This window comes from Gossypium hirsutum, chromosome A04, assembly GCF_007990345.1.
Source record: "Gossypium hirsutum isolate 1008001.06 chromosome A04, Gossypium_hirsutum_v2.1, whole genome shotgun sequence".
NCBI classification, from domain to species: Eukaryota; Viridiplantae; Streptophyta; class Magnoliopsida; order Malvales; family Malvaceae; genus Gossypium; species Gossypium hirsutum.
This window is the reverse complement of record NC_053427.1, coordinates 65,309,499-65,328,485: the sequence shown is the minus strand read 5'-3', so window position 1 is coordinate 65,328,485 and position 18,987 is coordinate 65,309,499. Positions and strand designations below refer to the sequence as shown.

At 34.9% G+C, this 18,987-nt stretch overlaps 1 protein-coding gene across 1 annotated transcript; it reads left to right on the top strand.

The window, feature by feature from the left end:
* The first annotated feature begins 14,531 nt into the window (after positions 1 to 14,531).
* LOC107931210 (uncharacterized) lies at positions 14,532 to 17,120 on the top strand. Its single transcript, XM_016863023.2, has 4 exons — positions 14,532 to 14,770; positions 14,854 to 14,931; positions 15,000 to 15,101; positions 16,857 to 17,120. The coding sequence occupies exons 1-4, from the start codon at positions 14,768 to 14,770 to the stop codon at positions 16,932 to 16,934; spliced, it is 261 nt and encodes an 86-aa protein (XP_016718512.2). The 5' UTR covers positions 14,532 to 14,767; the 3' UTR covers positions 16,935 to 17,120.
* The last annotated feature ends 1,867 nt before the right edge of the window (positions 17,121 to 18,987 follow it).

Sequence of the window (18,987 nt, the reverse complement as noted above, 5' to 3'; positions counted from 1 at the left end):
TCTAGGAAACCGATTTGATTAAGTCATTTTTAGGAAAAGTGATTAATTTTGGAAAATACTTTCATTGCGGAAGCTTTGCTTGTTGTCGTGTTATTTTGAAATCAATTGTTGTTTTTGAAAACGCGCCCTAAAGCTATCCAATTTCAACAGTTAAAATAAGTAATACCTATCTTAGTAATACATATTAAAACCATCAAAAATAATTAAGCGGCCTTATTACATTTAAAAACCCAAAACATCAAACGTAAATAAAAGGATGTTCAGTTCACCAGAAGAAAATCAAACTTTCAGAATGGGTGGCCACTCCGAATTCCCTCACAGCTCCAAGCCCACTATGGTTGGGGATTACCTGCGTGGATGAAAATAAAAAGGGTGAGTTTGGGGAAAACTCAGTGTGTAAATTAACCCAACCATAGCCTATATCAGCTCAAACCACAGAAATAGAATAAGTTGGCCTTAGCCCAGAACAGAATTCAGAATAAAGCCCATAGGCCCATAGCAGAACAGAACAGATATTACATGTTTATGCATAAACCCAACCATATCCAACCGTATACACCCCCATACCAACCTTACACCGTGTGGGGAGACAACTCGACCCACCCAACCGCTACACACCACAGAATTTGCAGCATGGCTGCCAGAACAGATAATGTGACAGAGTCACCAGATACAGATAATCGTGGCAGAGCCACCAGAACAGATATATGTGGCAGAGCCACCAGAACAGATATATGTGGCAGAGCCACCAGATCAGATATTTGTGGTAGAGCCACTAAGTCAGATATTTGTGGCATAGCCACCAGAACGCTTCCTCCATAATATAACCCATGTCCCCATGCAACAGATATATAATCATGGCATACATCATACAGAATCAGATCGTCATGCTTTTCAGTCAAAATTAACCCTAGGGGTATAACGATAATTTTGCACCTAGGGGTATAACAGTAATTTTCCATACATAGGGGTATTATAGTAATTTAGCTACTTTTAGGGTTTTCATGCATATCCTAACTATTTACGTACTATCAGAACACTTACCGCACATACTTACTGAATTGGGCCCGTTGGCCCATGAACCCGATCTTTGGCCCATTAAGCCCAAATTATCAAAATGTACGAAATCGCGCGTACTGCAGTTTATTACTTTAGATTACCAAATATACAAACCCAACTATCTTACGAGCATTCGCACACTCGCAAATTCCTAAAATACCGGCTTTTCGGCTTTTCGGCATTTCGGCTTTTGCCAATCTAGTCTATGAGAGGGTGTCAGTTACATACCTATTTGCGACGATATGCTGACGAGATCCACACACGAACCGCCTATAATTGGATTACTAACACGTTAATCTAACTATTCAAATACAAACTACGTATTAACCCCTTACAATATTCGGCCAACCACACCTACAGATCATAGTAAGCTTATAAGAAATCAATAAGCAACTCATTAACAAATTTTTGTCAATGTTTACCACATAATCATAATTTCACTGCAAGCTATCTTCCTGAGCAACAGTCACTAAATTATTTATACCTAGAGCTACGAAACTCCAAATCAAGTTCCGTTAATTTTCCCTGAAAATAGACTCATATATCTTCTATCCATAAAATTTTCAGAATTTTTGGTTTAGCCAATCAATACCAGAATTTTCTCAAAGTTTCCCATGTTTCGCTGTTTGACTAATCTGACCACCCTTCATTACGAATCAAATTTCTCATTGTACAGAATTCAAAATATGTTCTTGTTTATTTCATTAGAAACTAGTCTCAATAATCTTAATTACATAATTTATTCAGCTTCTAATTCTTCTCCCACAATTTATGGTGATTTTCCAAAATCACGTTACTGCTGCTGTCCCAAGCAGATTTATTACCAAATCACTCTTTCACACATACCTTGCATGCATGTTATTTAAACATGTATATCACCAATCAATCATCACATATCTATGATTTTACTTAAGTATAATCTCCATTTCATCATTTTAAAGCACAACATGTTAGTTGATTTTTCCCTTTAACATCTAAGGCACATGCATGCTCATTTGTTTGGCTCAACTTCACCTATCTTACATTTTTCATCAAAAGAACATGAAACAACAACCATTTCCTTCATTTTAATTCATGACTAAATGCTCACAACACAACTAAAAATCAAAATATACTTCAAGAGTTAAGGTAGAATCAAGAAGAACTCATGAACCTCAAAATAGAAGCAAGGTACCAAGAACTTACCTTCAATTTTCCTCCTCCTAATGACCGAATACTCAAGAGCTTTCTCCTCTCCTTTCTCTTCTCTAACTTTCAGCTATGATGAACAAAGATGGACAAAACTTTGTTCCTTTCACCCCTTTTTTTTTAATAAAACTTCATATTTCATCCATTTAATTCTTTAATACAAAAGACATGAAATTCTTATAATGAAACATTTACCTAATCCATTATCATGAAACATTTACCTAACCCATTATCATGGAACATTTACCTAACCTATTATCATGGAACATTTACCTAACCTATTATCATGGAACATTTACCTAACCTATTATCAATTTGTATCAATTTGTACCATAAATTATGGATATCAAGTGTACATTTTGTCTACAACAACATGATGGCTGGCCACTTTATGTAAAATGGGAGGTTTGTCATGCAAATCCTCCTACTTTGCACTCCTATTTATTTGGCCACTTCAATTTAGCCTATAGCATTTTCAAACATTTTCACATAGGTCCTATTTCATAATTTCACCCCCTTTTTCTTATGGAACAAAAATTAACTAAAATTGTCGGGTTCTATCTTAAGTTTGGGCTTTCTAGAGGCCCACTAACATAATTAAACCTATGCCAACATTCACAGAATTCCCGAAAATTGGGGCGTTACAACTCTACCCTCCTTAAAGAAATTTCGTCCTTGAAATTTACCTAATCCAAACAGATGAGGGTATTGCTGTTGCATCGTCTCTTCTGGCTCCCAAACTCAGAAGTTTCCCCTTCCTTAACTTGTTGAAAACGAGCGACCAAAGACTCATCGTTCAACTGTTTTTCCTTAATCTGATCCGCCCAGGTTGGCCTCACTTGCAACTCAGCCAACAGACTTCCATCATCATACAAACTCAGACGAGCTCAGATACAGCTCTACAACTTAGAGCATCGGCTACCACATTAGCCTTGCCTGGGTGATACTCAATCGAACAGTCATAATCCTTAAGCAACTCAATCCATCTCCTTTGCCTAAGGTTCAGCTCCTTCTGAGTCAACAAATACTTAAGACTCCTGTGGTCTGTGTATATAATACACCTTTCTCCGTACAAGTAATGTCTCCAAATCTTAAGTGCAAATATCACTGCTGCCAACTCTAAATCATGAGTCGGATAGTTCCCCTCATGAGGCTTAAGCTGTCGTGATGCATATGAAACCACCTTACCCTCTTGCATTAACACGTAGCCCAAACCCACGTGTGATGCATCACTGTACACACTAAATTCCTTCCCAGACTCCGGCTGAATTAACACAGGTGCTTCAGTCAGAACTTTATTCAACTTCTCAAAAGCTTCCTGTTGCTTCTTAGTCTATACAAACGGTACTCCTTTCCTTATGAGTTTTATCAGGGGTGCTGCCATCACAGAAAAAACCTTCTACAAGCCTTCTGTAGTATCCTGCCAGTCCTAGGAAATTCCATATTTCCGACACTGACCTAGGCGGCTTCCATTCCAAAATCGCTTCAATTTTCCGAGGGTCCACTTTAATCCCCTCAGCAGAGACCACATGTCCTAAGAAAGTTACCTCTGTAATATCCCGAATTAGGGCCTAATCGGAATAGTGGTTTCGTGACCATAAATCCGAGATAGAAATAATTATTTTATAATTATTTTGAGGTTTATGATATGATTGCATGATTGTTTGAAAATTTCATGATGAAATTCTATGCCTAAAGTGCTTAAATTGAAAGTAGGGACTAAATCGAATAAGTTGCAAAACTTGCATTCTAGAAGTTTTTAGTATGAAATTGTTTTGGAATATTAATGAGGAGGTCTTAAATAGCAATTTGACCAATTTTAAGTTCATGGACAAAATTAGGACATGGAAGGAATTTTTGGAAAGTTTAGTAGTAAGGGTATTTTGGTCATTTAGTTATCAAAATGAATTAAAAACAAAATTAAAAGCCAATTTTTGTCCATCTTCTTCATTAGGCCGAAATTTCAAGGGTGCTCCATAGCTAGGGTTTGTTTCAAGCTTCCAAGCTCTATAGTAAGTGATTCCAAGCCCCGTTTTTAATGATTTTTACGTTTTTGAGATCCCGGTAACTCGATAAAGCTTATGTTAGCAATAATTTAACCTAGGGTTTATATTTTGAAAAATACCCATAGGTGAAATTTGTGTATTTTGATGTTTTATGATAGAATATGAAGTTTTAAATTATGTTAGACAACTTGTACTACTCGATTTTAAGCAAAAACGAGTAAAAGGGCTTAATCGGTAAAAATACCTAATAGTCACAAGTACATGTTAGAGTGAGAATTTGATGTTGCCATAGAAGAGAAAAGTGATCAGCATGTTGTAAAACATAAGAATAAGGAATAAAGTTTAATCCCGAGCCTAGGGGAAAAAATGTAAATATGCAAAAGTTTAGGGGTAAAATTGTAATTTTGCCAAAATTTGAGTTAAGGATTAATTTGATAATGTGAGTATTAAATAAGCTAAATGTGTTATTTTAGATCAAGAAAGACGTGGAATCGACCTCAATCGAGGAAAAGAAAAGATTGTGGACTAGATTGCAAAATCCTTGTATTTTGGTACCAAGGTAAGTTCATGTGTAAATAATGTAGCATAAATGTTATTTTTAAGTTATTAATGTTAATTATATGATATGCTGATTTTTAATCGTGAAATTTTATGCTTTGTGGTTAATGTTGAGTAATATGCAAATTATGTTTACTACTTGATAAATATGAATTGCTACCGAGTATCGGTTCCGATATTCCATGGAAGACGAAAAATGTGAGATCGAGGGAAAAAGCCCGTTTGAACCTTAGGAATAGATTAGGATACAAGTGACATGTCACTAGGATGGTTGAGCATCCGAACTCGTTGAGTTGAGTCCGAGTTCACTTATGGATGCGAATGCCCGAACTCGTTGAGTTGAGTCCGAGTTCGTGAGATGTAACTAGGCATCCGAGCTCGTTGAGTTGAGTCCGAGTTCACTTATGGGCGGGTTACATGATTGCTTGATTTCATATATGGCACTTATGTGCAAGTTATCCATGTATCCGAATTATATTCCGATGTGTTCAACGGGTAAAGCTCTACTCAATGGAGGAATATTCGAGATGTAAAGAGAAGTATTGGTGAGTGATGTGAAATGGTTATTTTGGACAGGTATGTATTTAACCCTCGGGTTGAGTATTGATACAACCACGATAAGGTAATAAGATGATGAAAAATGATTAAAAATGTGATATGTGTTTTAGTGATGCATGCTAATGTTGATTGGTATGAGTGTTTGTTATGTTACTTATTATTTGCATATGAACTTACTAAGCATTTATGCTTACTCCCTCCTTCTTACTCATTGTAGTTTTGGACAAGCCAGCTCAGGAGTCGGGATAGGTCGAAGGCTCAGTCACACTATCCGGAAGACTTTTGGTAAAGGCTTGTAAATTTAAGTATGGCATGTATAGCAATATATCTATTTTGTGTAAATGATCTTATGGTATGGTAATGGAATGGTTGAGGAAATGTTTGTTAATGATAAATTATGAAAATGGTTAGTTTAGATTATGTTTGATGATAAGGAAAATTAATAAGATACTTAGTGTATAAAAACTCATCAAAAGGAATGAAATTTGCCATAAACAGGATACTGCAGCAACACTGACGCGAGTTTGAAAATTTACTAAAAATCATAGAAATTTAATTTGGTGATGGAATACATATAAAATTTAATCTTATTATGTCTAGTTTCACATGAAACAAATGAAACAAGAAAAGGAATTATATGTTAGAAGATATTAGAATTTTAGTGAAACAGGGTCATAGCAGTTTCTGAATCCCCTGTTCCTACTTTAGAAATTCACCATAAATTGTAAAGATATAATTAGATGGTGTATTTTATATCCTCAGAATCCTTATTGAGTCTAGTTTTAGGAGAAATAAACCTCATAGTCATATGAATTTTTTACAGAGAGAAATGTGGTTCGTAGTAAACAGAGGTCAGACCAGTCAAGTCCTGAAACAGGGGTAACTTTAACTGATAAATTGTACTAATTGGCCCAACCAAAAATTTTATAAAAAAATTAGTAGATAAGTATATGAGTCTAGATTCAGGGAAAATTTACGGATCTTTATTTTGAGTTTCGTAACTCGAGATATGATTTTTCTTATGACTGTGACGCAAGTAGCTTAAAAGCTGTGAATGTAGAAACAAATAATCCAAAGTTCTAAAAATGTTAAACTAAGCTTAGTAACACCTCATACTCGACTCCGGCGACGGTCTCGGGCATGGGGGCGTTACAACCTCCCTCAACCAAAATTCACACTTGCTGAACTTCGCAAAGAGTTCCTTCTCCCTTAATACTTACAGCACTATACGGAGATGCTCATCATGTTTCGTTTTAGTTTCAGAATATACCAGGATATCGTCAATAAAGATGACTACAAATTGATCTAAAAATGGTTGGAGCACATGATTCATCAGATCCAAAAACGCTGTAGGAGCATTCGTCAGTCCAAATGGCATAACCAGAAACTCGTAATGACCATACCGAGTCCTGAATGCCGTCTTATGGATATCTGACTCCTTAACCTTTAACTGATGATAACCAGATCTAAGGTCGATCTTAGAAAATGCAGAAGCTCCTCTAAGCTAGTCAAATAGATCGTCAATCCTTGGCAGTGGATACTTATTCTTAATTATCAGTTTGTTCAACTGGCGATAATCAATGCACATCCGCATTGTACCATCATTCTTCTTCACGAATAGCACCGGTGCTCCCCATGAAGACACGCTTGGCCTAATAAAGCCCCTATCCAACAACTCTTGGATTTGAGCATTTAACTCTACTAACTCCTTCGGTTCCATCCTATACGGTGCGATAGACACAGGCGCCATTCCAGGCAACAAGTCTATTCCAAACTCAACTTCTCGATTCGGAGGCAATCTTGAAAGCTCCTTCGAGAAAACATCTTGGAACTCTTTTACGGTCCTAACCTTATCCACTGTCAGTCCCTCTTCTTCCGACTAACTTACAAATACAAATTAGGCCTCACAACCTTTCCGAATCCATTTTTCGGCTCTTAATGCCGACACCACATTGGACAAATAATTTCTTCTCTCACCTATCACCATAACCTCCTCATCCTTTGTAGTTCTTAACACCATTCGTTTAAAAGCACAATCCAGAGTCGCTTTATGCTTAACAAGCCAATCCATTCCCAGAATGAGGTTAAACTCTCCGAACGGTAACTCCATCAGATCTCCAGGAAAAACCTTGCCTTGAGTTTCTAAGGGTACATTCCTATACAGTTTGTCTACCCTAACCGAGTGACCTAAAGGACTTAACACAGATACCCCACTCACCATCTTCTCAGAGTGCACACCCAACAACCCAGATATGGCACATGCAACATAGGAATGAGTAGATCCAATATCTACCAAAATAGTATATGGCATGCTAGAAACCAAGAACGTACCAGTTATGACGTCAGATGCGTCGCCCTCCTCTCGACGACGAGCTGCATACACCAAAGCTAGCTGTCGAGCTTCAGCATTTTCGACACCCCTGCTAGGTGCCCCCTGACCTCGACCGTTTCCATTTCCATCCCTACCTTGTCCACGTCCTCTCGGTGGTTGGGGTCTACCCCTTACGGGTTGAAAAATCCTCTATTCAGCAACTTGAACCTGATCAGCTTTCTGAGGGCAGTCCCGTACTCTATGCTCCATAGATCCACATCGGAAACAAGCACCAGAGCGTTTCCTACACTCGCCCAAATGTCCCTTACCACAGTCTCCATAGATTGATGGTCTGACCACATTCATCGGCATTGCTCGAACTGGTTCCTCCACTCTTGCTCTCTTAATAATCCTATTTGCACCATCAGAGGGTCCTGAATCCCTCCGGAAACGATTTCGATCCTTCTCCCGATTCTGCTTTTCAGCACGCTTTACCTCTTCAGCTATCTTAGCCTTCTCCACCAAAACCGCAAAGTCCCGCTCCCTCTGCGGAGCAATCAACACCTTAAGATCATCTCTAAGACCATCCTCGAAACGCACACTTCGTTCATATTCCGTAGCGACTATGCCCACGGCATACCGGCTCAGCCTTAGAAACTCGGCCTCGTACTCAGCAACTGTTTTACCTCCTTGCATCAGATTCAAGAATTCCTTTCTGCGGGCGTCTACATAACTCGCCCCAACATACTTCCCTTTAAAGGCCATCTTAATAACTCGCCCCAACATACTTCCCTTTAAAGGCCATCTTAAACAGTTCCTAAGTTACCCTATCAGATGGGGTTCCTTCTCTCACAGTGAGCCACCACTGGTAAGCCTCGTCCCGTAGCAACGATACGGCTCCCTTCAGCTTCTGCTCCACAGAGCAATCCAAGTCATCCATAATTCGTTCTGTGGCCTCCAACCAATATTCTGCCACATTCGAGGCGATACCAGACACACCCCTAAAGATCTCCGCTCCGTTGGCCCGGAGTCGTTCAGAAATCGATCCTTGAATTCCGTTGCCCGAACATGTCTTGGTAACCCTTTCCAGAACACGAAGCATTGCCTGCGACAGAGCGTCATCCCCGGCACCACGATCATGAGACTCCACTTCCGTTGTCGATGGTACCGGTGCATCTGCCGCCGGAATATGTCCCAAAGACGAAGATACCGCTCGAGCCTTTCCTCGGCCACGTCAACGGCCTCTTCCACGAGTAGCTCTTGTACTCATATCGTATTATCTGTTTACGAATTTTATGCATTATTTAATATTTCAGTGTTTATTACAGATGTTTTATGAATCAGACAGTAGTTCAGAGTTTGTTTTCGCAGAATCGAAGTCTAGCTACAGTTTCAATCTCTTATCAAATTTTCCTATGTTTCAGTATCATCCTATCTAGATTGTCCTAGTAAGGTTTCAGTACAGACAGATAATTCAGGAAAATATTCAGAAAAATTCAGAATACTTACAGACTTGAGTCGGAGATTCGGAATGCCACCTTCTAAAGATCTAAATTTTGAAAATCAAGTTTTTCGCATTCTTTATAAAATTTTCGCTTTCAAAAATCTTTGTTTTTGTAAACCCATTCCACAGCCGAGTTGTTGCAACCTAGGCTCTGATACCACTAAATGTAGCACCCCAAACCCCGTCCAGAAGTTATGGCCGGATTCGACATGCCACATCAAAAATGTTCAAAAAAAATTTCCATTCTAAGTCCAGAAAATCGTACTTGATGTTCAAAAGATTAATTCATTAAGGGTTAAGATGAATGGAAGCTGTGCACCAGGTAGGAAACCGGAAAAGAGGTGGTGAGTCCATCGGACTGCTTAAGTACCAAGCTCCCTTCGGATCCAATCCTAAACATGCATAACGCCATTGCCACACCTTAACGTCATGGATATTTCTAGGAAACCGATTTGATTAAGTCATTTTAGGAAAAGTGATTAATTTTGGAAAATACTTTCATTGCGGAAGCTTTGCTTGTTGTCGTGTTATTTTGAAATCAATTGTTGTTTTTGAAAACGCGCCCTAAAGCTATCCAATTTCAACAGTTAAAATAAGTAATACCTATCTTAGTAATACATATTAAAACCATCAAAAATAATTAAGCGGCCTTATTACATTTAAAAACCCAAAACATCAAACGTAAATAAAAGGATGTTCAGTTCACCAGAAGAAAATCAAACTTTCAGAATGGGTGGCCACTCCGAATTCCCTCACAGCTCCAAGCCCACTATGGTTGGGGATTACCTGCGTGGATGAAAATAAAAAGGGTGAGTTTGGGGAAAACTCAGTGTGTAAATTAACCCAACCATAGCCTATATCAGCTCAAACCACAGAAATAGAATAAGTTGGCCTTAGCCCAGAATAGAATTCAGAATAAAGCCCATAGGCCCATAGCAGAACAGAACAGATATTACATGTTTATGCAGAAACCCAACCATATCCAACCGTATACACCCCCATACCAACCTTACACCGTGTGGGGAGACAACTCGACCCACCCAATCGCTACACACCACAGAATTTGCAGCATGGCTGCCAGAACAGATAATGTGACAGAGTCACCAGATACAGATAATCGTGGCAGAGCCACCAGAACAAATATATGTGGCAGAGCCACCAGATCGGATATTTGTGGTAGAGCCACTAGGTCAGATATTTGTGGCATAGCCACCAGAACGCTTCCTCCATAATATAACCCATGTCCCCATGCAACAGATATTTGATCATGGCATACATCATACAGAATCAGATCGTCATGCTTTTCAGTCAAAATTAACCCTAGGGGTATAACGGTAATTTTGCACCTAGGGGTATAACAGTAATTTTCCATACATAGGGGTATTATAGTAATTTAGCTACTTTTAGGGTTTTCATGCATATCCTAACTATTTACGTACTATCAGTACACTTACCGCACATACTTACTGAATTGGGCCCGTTGGCCCATGAACCCGATCTTTGGCCCATTAAGCCCAAATTATCAAAATGTACGAAATCGCGCGTACTGCAGTTTATTACTTTAGATTACCAAATATACAAACCCAACTATCTTACGAGCATTCGCACACTCGCAAATTCCCAAAATACCGACTTTTCGGCTTTTCGGCTTTTGCCAATCTAGTCTATGAGAGGGTGTCAGTTACACACCTGTTTGCGACGATATGCTGACGAGATCCACACACGAACCGCCTACAATTGGATTACTAACACATTAATCTAACTATTCAAATACAAACTACGTATTAACCCCTTACAATATTCGGCCAACCACACCTACAGATCATAGTAAGCTTATAAGAAATCAATAAGCAACTCATTAACAAATTTTTGTCAATGTTTACCACATAATCATAATTTCACTGCAAGCTGTCTTCCTGAGCAACAGTCACTAAATTATTTATAACTGGAGCTACGAAACTCCAAATCAAGTTCCGTTACTTTTCCCTGAAAATAGACTCATATATCTTCTATCCATAAAATTTTCAGAATTTTTGGTTTAGCCAATCAATACCAGAATTTTCTCAAATTTTCCCATGTTTCTCTGTTTGACTAATCTGACCACCCTTCATTACGAATCAAATTTCTCATTGTACAGAATCCAAAATATGTTCTTGTTTATTTCATTAGAAACTAGACTTAATAAGATTTAATTACATAATTTATTTAGCTTCTAATTCTTCTTCCACAATTTATGGTGATTTTCCAAAGTCACGTTACTGCTGCTGTCCCAAGCAGATTTATTACCAAATCACTCTTTCACACATACCTTGCATGCATGTTATTTAAACATGTATATCACCAATCAATCATCACATATCTATTATTTTACTTAAGTATAATTTCCATTTCATCATTTTAAAACACAACATGTTAGCTGATTTTTCCCTTTAACATCTAAGGCACATGCATGCTCATTTGTTTGGCTCAACTTCACCTATCTTCCATTTTTCATCAAAAGAACATGAATCAACAACCATTTCCTTCATTTTAATTCATGACTAAATGCTCACAACACAACTAAAAATCAAAATATACTTCAAGAGTTAAGGTAGAATCAAGAAGAACTCATGAACCTCAAAATAGAATCAAGGTACCAAGAACTTACCTTCAATTTTCCTCCTCCTAATGACCGAATACTCAAGAGCTTTCTCCTCTCCTTTCTCTTCTCTAACTTTCAGCTATGATGAACAAAGATGGACAAAACTTTGTTCTTTTCACCCCTTTTCTTTTAATAAAACTTCATATTTCATCCATTTAATTCTTTAATACAAAAGACATAAAATTCTTATCATGAAACATTTACCTAACCCATTATCATGAAACATTTACCTAACCCATTATCATGGAACATTTACCTAACCTATTATCATGGAACATTTACCTAACCTATTATCAATTTGTATCAATTTGTACCATAAATTATGGATATCAAGTGTACATTTTGTCTACAACAACATGATGGCTGGCCACTTCATGTAAAATGGGAGGTTTGTCATGCAAATCCTCCTATTTTGCACTCCTATTTATTTGGCCACTTCAATTTAGCCTATAGCATTTTCAAACATTTTCACATAGGTCCTATTTCATAATTTCACCCCCTTTTTCTTATGGAACAAAAATTAACTAAAATTGTCGGGTTCTATCTTAAGTTTGGGCTTTCTAGAGGCCCACCAACATAATTAAACCTATGCCAACATTCACAGAATTTCCGAAAATTGGGGTGTTACAATCAACACCAAATTTTGTTGATGAAAATACATAATTATCCTTTTTGCCACTAAAGGTTCAATTGGGTGTTTTTTTTTTGCTAATGGCTCAATTGATTTTTAACTAAGAGGTTTTTTTAGACCTTTTTAGACCTAATTATGATTGTATTTGTAATTATATTTGTAACTTAAAAATAAAACCTTAAGGTAACTTTTGGTATGTTAGAAAGTGATCATATTATTGATAATTTAATTAAGTGGAAAGTGATTCTAATGTTTGATGTGCTAAATTTTATTTAATTTTCTTGAAATCTAACTTTTTCTTGAGAAATAATTTTCCATAAATATGATAATATGATTTTCATGATAAAATGTGAGAAAAAGATTTTCTTGTGTGAACAAAAAGTTGAAAATATTTAGAGAAAATTAAACCTATTTTATTTTGCTTAAGGTATCAGCCCATTAAATGTTAAATAAAAAAATGTATGCTTATTGCTGGTTTTTCTAATGCTTCCATTAATTTTTTGAAAGTAAGCTTTTTTTGAGTTAATTGTTTTTGAGTTAATTGCATCAATTATTACTTTTAAATTGGTCTCTAAATTTTAAAACGTTGTAATTGCATCCTTCAATTGTTAATGTTATATCAATGAAGTCTTTTGATAACTAAAATTGTTAAATGTAAAATAAAAAAAAAGTTAAAGAAAATAATAATTATTGTATAACTTTTAAAGGTAAAAAATTTAAAATAGAGTAAAACTAAAAAAATGAATGAATGAAGAAAAAAGCTTTTGTAAAAGCTTCAAACACCTCAAAGTTAAGATTATTAAAACAATTATTTTTTCTTAAAATTTAAATTTAAATTATGTTGTATAATGTTTGACATGTTGTTTAACAATTAAATTAATGATTTTAAAAATAGAAGGACCTAATTAATATGAGCACAATAATTTAGAATATAATTAAAATGATTTAAAGTTTAGAAACTAGTTTAAAATAAGCCAACTAAGTTTGATTGAAATCTTCAGTTATATAATAAGTAGTTGTACTGAAAGATTATTATTATTATTATTATTTTATAAGGTAACTTTGAAAGTTCTTTAAACATCATTAGCTCATTAATAGACAATTTTATATAAGTCTGGTTACTGGCCAACTTTTTTTAACTAAAAAAAGGATGCATTATTCTTTTTAAAATATTTATATCTCCATGCAAGATTATATTTTAAAATTAATTTTGTCATGAATAAAAATGATACTTTTAAAATTATTAATTAAAATATTATTATTCAATATTTAATTCAAATACTTATTAACAATAAAATTTATTGTAAAATATTAAATACGTGAATATTATTTTATATAATAAAAATAATTCTATACATTATAATTATATTTTCATAAAAGTGTTTAATGAATTAAATGTGAAAATATATTTTTTTTAGAATTTTAATTAATATTTTCTTTTGAAAAAGTCAATACTTTGTGTTATAAAATAAATTCGTAAAATTTACATGGATTAAAATGAGACATGTCCATGGGTCGGGTCGAAAGTCTCCATGAAAAGTGAGAGGGTTTGGATAAAAATATAGATTTGGACAAAAAATAAAGCTCATTTACGATATGGGCCGAGCCTCAAGTAAGGCTTTTTTATCTGATCCTGGCCCAACTCAACCCGAATTTGTAAAAAAAAAAAGCTATTTTTTTTACTATTTTCTTGCTTTTTTATTGTTTTACTGTTATTTTCTTGTTGTTTTCTCACTATTTTACTATCATTTCACTATTATTTTACTACTATTTTATTATTATTGTTTGAATATTGTATAACTTTTGTTTTATTATTAATTTTGTTACTATTTTAGAGACATTTGTTAAGTTACACCTAATTTAATGTTATCTTAGAGACATTTATTTTAATATTAGGTTATAGCACATTTATGAAGCTAATTTAATTTTGTTCAAAATATTAAAAATATTAAAATAAATGTCTTTAAGATAACATTAAATTAGGTGTAACTTAACAAATGTATCTAAAATAATATAAAAAAATTAATATAGGGAAACTGCACTGAATTTGAACAAAATTTTAAGCGTAAGTGAGCAGCCCCAAATTCCTTTTTTAACTTTCCCGAAATATGATACATTTATCTAAGAAGAAATGTATTTTTTATTGGGTCATGGAGCCTGATCCGACCCACCAATCGAAACCGTTAGTCCGGATCTAACCACCCAACGGAACCCGCCCGTTTCATAGATTAGTTGGAATCCTATAACGTTGAAAACCGCATCTCAATTTCGAAGAGCAGAAAAAGAAAACTCCAAAGAAAATAATCGAAAGATGGTAGATTTTTACAATTCATTTCTTTCTTTTTTTCCTGCTTAATTTAATTTAACAGTTAAGATTTCAATTTTTTTTTTGTTCAGGTTTGTATAGCTTGCCTGTTGCCGCTCTTCCTCGTCCCGATCGTCAACATTTTGCCTCTTCTTTTCGATTTCATCATGGTAAAATTTTTTAATTTTTAATCCCCTTTGTTGCCTATTTGATTAATTATCCTCTTTTCTTGGTTCAGGGTAAAATTTACAGGCTTCTTGGATGGGAATACCGTAAACCGGAGAGAGCACCGCCGGCGTGTCCGTATAAACCGGCTGCCAAACTGGAAAACAATAGTAAAGTGAGTGAATGTTAATTGCCTGCTTTAATTAAGTTTATTTAATTATTAATCCAAAGTGTTCCTTTAAAGTTAATTTTGCTTTATTATTTATGCTGAATTATCATAACTAATGGGGGAGACACTTGTCTTGGAGATACTTAGAATTTGTTAGGTTTTCGTTTGTGCAATTTGAAGATGCCAATCATTATGTGTAAAATATATTTGGTAAAATGCTAAAATCTTCAAGTTTTGAGGCTCTTAGCAAATGAAAACAGAGCAATGGAGGTCAAATTGTGTGCGTAAGATTAACCCCTCTTGTTGAAATTGCCTGGAAGAATTTCCAATAGGGAAACCAATCGATCAAAAAGTTCCGTGCCTAATCTGGCCTTGATTGAAGGGCTATCCTTTGGTGTTATAGCTTTTATTTTGAGCAAGGCCTAAATGGTAGCCATCCATCAATCAGTTTTGGCAATTCTGTTTGCTATTGGAATGAGGATTGAGCCTTTGTGCTCTGGCCTATCACATTTTCTTGTTCAGAAGTTTAAACTGGTTTGCTTGCTAGCCTTTAGCCTTATGGTTTTAGGAGTGTTGAGGGATGGGTGTCACAGATATAGGGATAAAACGAAGGAGAAAGGAAAACGAGCAAAGAAGGAAAATTTGCACCCCACTCTGGTTAGGACAGAGTTGAAAGTAGATGACTAGATGCGAATGCAGATGAAAAAGTGGAAAGAAAGTAAATTTTGAGCGTGCTTGGTAGTGAAGAAAAGTGAGAGGAAAGAAAATAGGAGAGACGATTATTTTCCATCCTAATGCATAAAAACAAATCATTCCAAATTGGAATCATAAGAGGAGACAAAATGAGAGTGAGATGTATGTTAATTCAAAATTATGCATTTTTCAAACGGTCCATTTTATTTCCTGTCATTTTTCAACTCTACCAAGCAATGAATTGAAAGAAAATTACTTTTTTCTTTCAATTTTTCCATCTTTCCTACCAAGTCTTAGTTTTAGTTCAAGGGAAGAGAAGAGATAAGTTCAGTGAAAATTTTGTTAATGAACTGGTGATTCTTCATGATTGTAGAAACTGTTTGGGTTTTATTGTATGGTGATGCTATTTTGTCTCCACAAGCAACTATCAACGAATGCAAACTATATTAATGGATTTATAGCAGTACTTGGGAGCTTGTTTACAGTTATGAGCACTGTAGTTTTTGTTCTTCTTTGGCCATCTTAGTTCCCAAATTTGTACTACTATTATAATCTGAAATTCACTGGTAGGTAGCTAGAATGCATGATTCCATAAACAAATTAAACTTGAAACTTTGCTGGTCCCAATTGCAGGGGAAATATTCTGTCTTCTTTCATTTTATTTCTTCAATGAAAACCAAAGGAGTGGGTAACATTAGATTCACTCCATGTTATTTGTGTTTTGTGTGAGGGAGACGTTGATACCAGCATGAGACGAATTTTTAGTTTCATAGAGTTGGTTTTGTGTCACTCTTGCATGTTATATGCTTGTTTGTAGCATTCTAATCAGGCTTGTTTTCTTTGCAAGCTTATCGTATGCACCACTCATCCAGCAACCGCCAATACTAAAAATTGTTTATGTTTTATAAGCTGTTGGTAAAAAAACTCAAAATACTAATAATTGTTTATGTTACCGTGATTGCTGCTGCTTGTGTCTTACTGCTTTCCTGGCTTTGGACTCACCCAAGTTTCTGCACACTCCATTCTTTTTCTGTGCTGATTTGCTAAAGTTTATGGTTGGTTTTACAGGTGACCCCAGAAACAGAACCAGGTGCACCAGAGTCTAGTTCGAAACCCGTCGGTATGACCAATGGCAAGCAGGATTGATACTGAAAGCTTTTCCATGGTACTAAAATCAGACATAAACCCTTTTGAAGATGTACTTCTTAAGGTTGTTAATTGGTAGGGGGGAAAGATCACTCTATATGTTTTTATTATACAATATGAACACAGTTAAGCATTAAAGCTGAAAATTTGACGTGGTTCAGATAATAATATTTCCATTAATTGGAAGCCCTGAAACCTGAAAAGGAAAGAAACTCTTTCCTCTCTAATCCTCTCCAAAAGGTCTGTTAGGCGCAGAGTCGATTAAGTTCAGCTCTGTTGGTTTATGCATTCTTTAAATTGAAATTTTAAAAATTTTACTATATAGAAGAATGTAAAAAGGCTGAGGAGTTAAGTTTAGGGAAGTCAAGTTCGTTCAAATACAGAAAACTTGAGCTTAACTTAAAATTTGATGCACAAGCTCGATTGGATATATTTGTTTTTAAGCTTAAGTTTATCTAGAGAGCTATTACTTGATTAAATCTGTTTATTAATTTTTGTACTTAAGCTTGATTAATTTCGTACATATTCAAGCTTGAGACTTATGAGTTAAATAATATATAGTAAGGTAATGTAATTTAATAATATAAAAATATTTAAAACATATATAAAGAAGAAAAGCTTAATTAAGACTTATAAAACATTTTAAATCGAATGTTATTAGATTCAAATTTAACTTAATAGTTCGAAGTAATCGAGTTAACGCTTATTTGAATAATTATTGATAAATTTTATTATCACCAGACCCATTAGCCCAAAAGGTTAATTTCAGAACCCAAGGCTATTGAAAGCCAAGATTTTCCACAGGTTGACAATGATTTCATAAAATAATATTAAAGAACAGGAAAAAAAAGGGTAAGATGAACACTAAACATAAGGCAAGTGTCACCGGCCTTGATTATAAAATTGTCGGCAGCTTAAACTTAGTAATGTTCAATTAACAATTTAAAAAGAGCAGTGGGCATTGTTTGGACTCATTCGATGTTTGCCTTCCCAAAGTTGAAACAAATTTTGGACTCTCATGTCCTCCTTTTTAACCTCTCCCTCTCATTTTACCCTGCGAATCTACACCACCGATTCTGTGGTGACCCACTTTCCTTCTACCAAAATATAATTACTTCCTAGCTTTTGGGTCACCATTTGTTGTTGGAAACCACATCAAATTAATTTTTTAAAATTTTAATTTAACTGGATTTTAAATTTAATCAGGAAATTATTTTTTTCAAAAAAAAAATCAGCAATCGTGTAGTGTAATCTGAATGTGGACCATAAACCTAACTTTATATTTGTTTAAAAAGGAACTTGGGTACCCTAACATGTGATCAACTGAATAAAATAAATTGAAGGGAAAAAAGGTTGTAAATGATGAATTGATTAGATTAAATATGGGTTTTCATTTTCCTTACCCCCCAATGTGGGGAATAATTAAAAAGAAAAAAGAAAAGCAAATCACTGTTGAAAGAGAGTGTAGTAATTTTGAAGTGGCCACCTAATTAGAAGCATGTGACATGATTTTTTTGGCAAAAGCATGTGGGTAGGTAGAGCTAACTTAGGGAGACAACATAACCCAACCTGTAAGAAGGAAATATAAAATTCAAAAACAGTAAATCTAGTCAAACAAAATACCTTATAATCCCTAATAATGCTTTACTTGGTTGCTAAGGGAAGGTCTGAATTATTTGTATATACTTCTTGGATGGAATAATTTCAATGAATGCTTCTGGTCAATGTTTGACTTAATTACTTTGAAGAAAGAAAGATGAATTATATGTATGCCTCATGTTTCTCAAATTTCATGCACATAACTTACTTTTTCATTTCAAATTCAGAAATGGCATGGGCTACCCACTATTTTAGAATATTTTTTTTATAATAATCAAGACTTAAAAAAGATAATTTAATTTATTTCTCAATTTATTTTTTCATTTATTTTAGTTCTTAAATTTGTATTGTTTATCGAATCATTTTAGAATAGATAAAAAAAATACAAATAGATTATTACATTAACCCAAAATATTTATTAATTTATATACAAATTCCTTTTTATTAAAAAGAT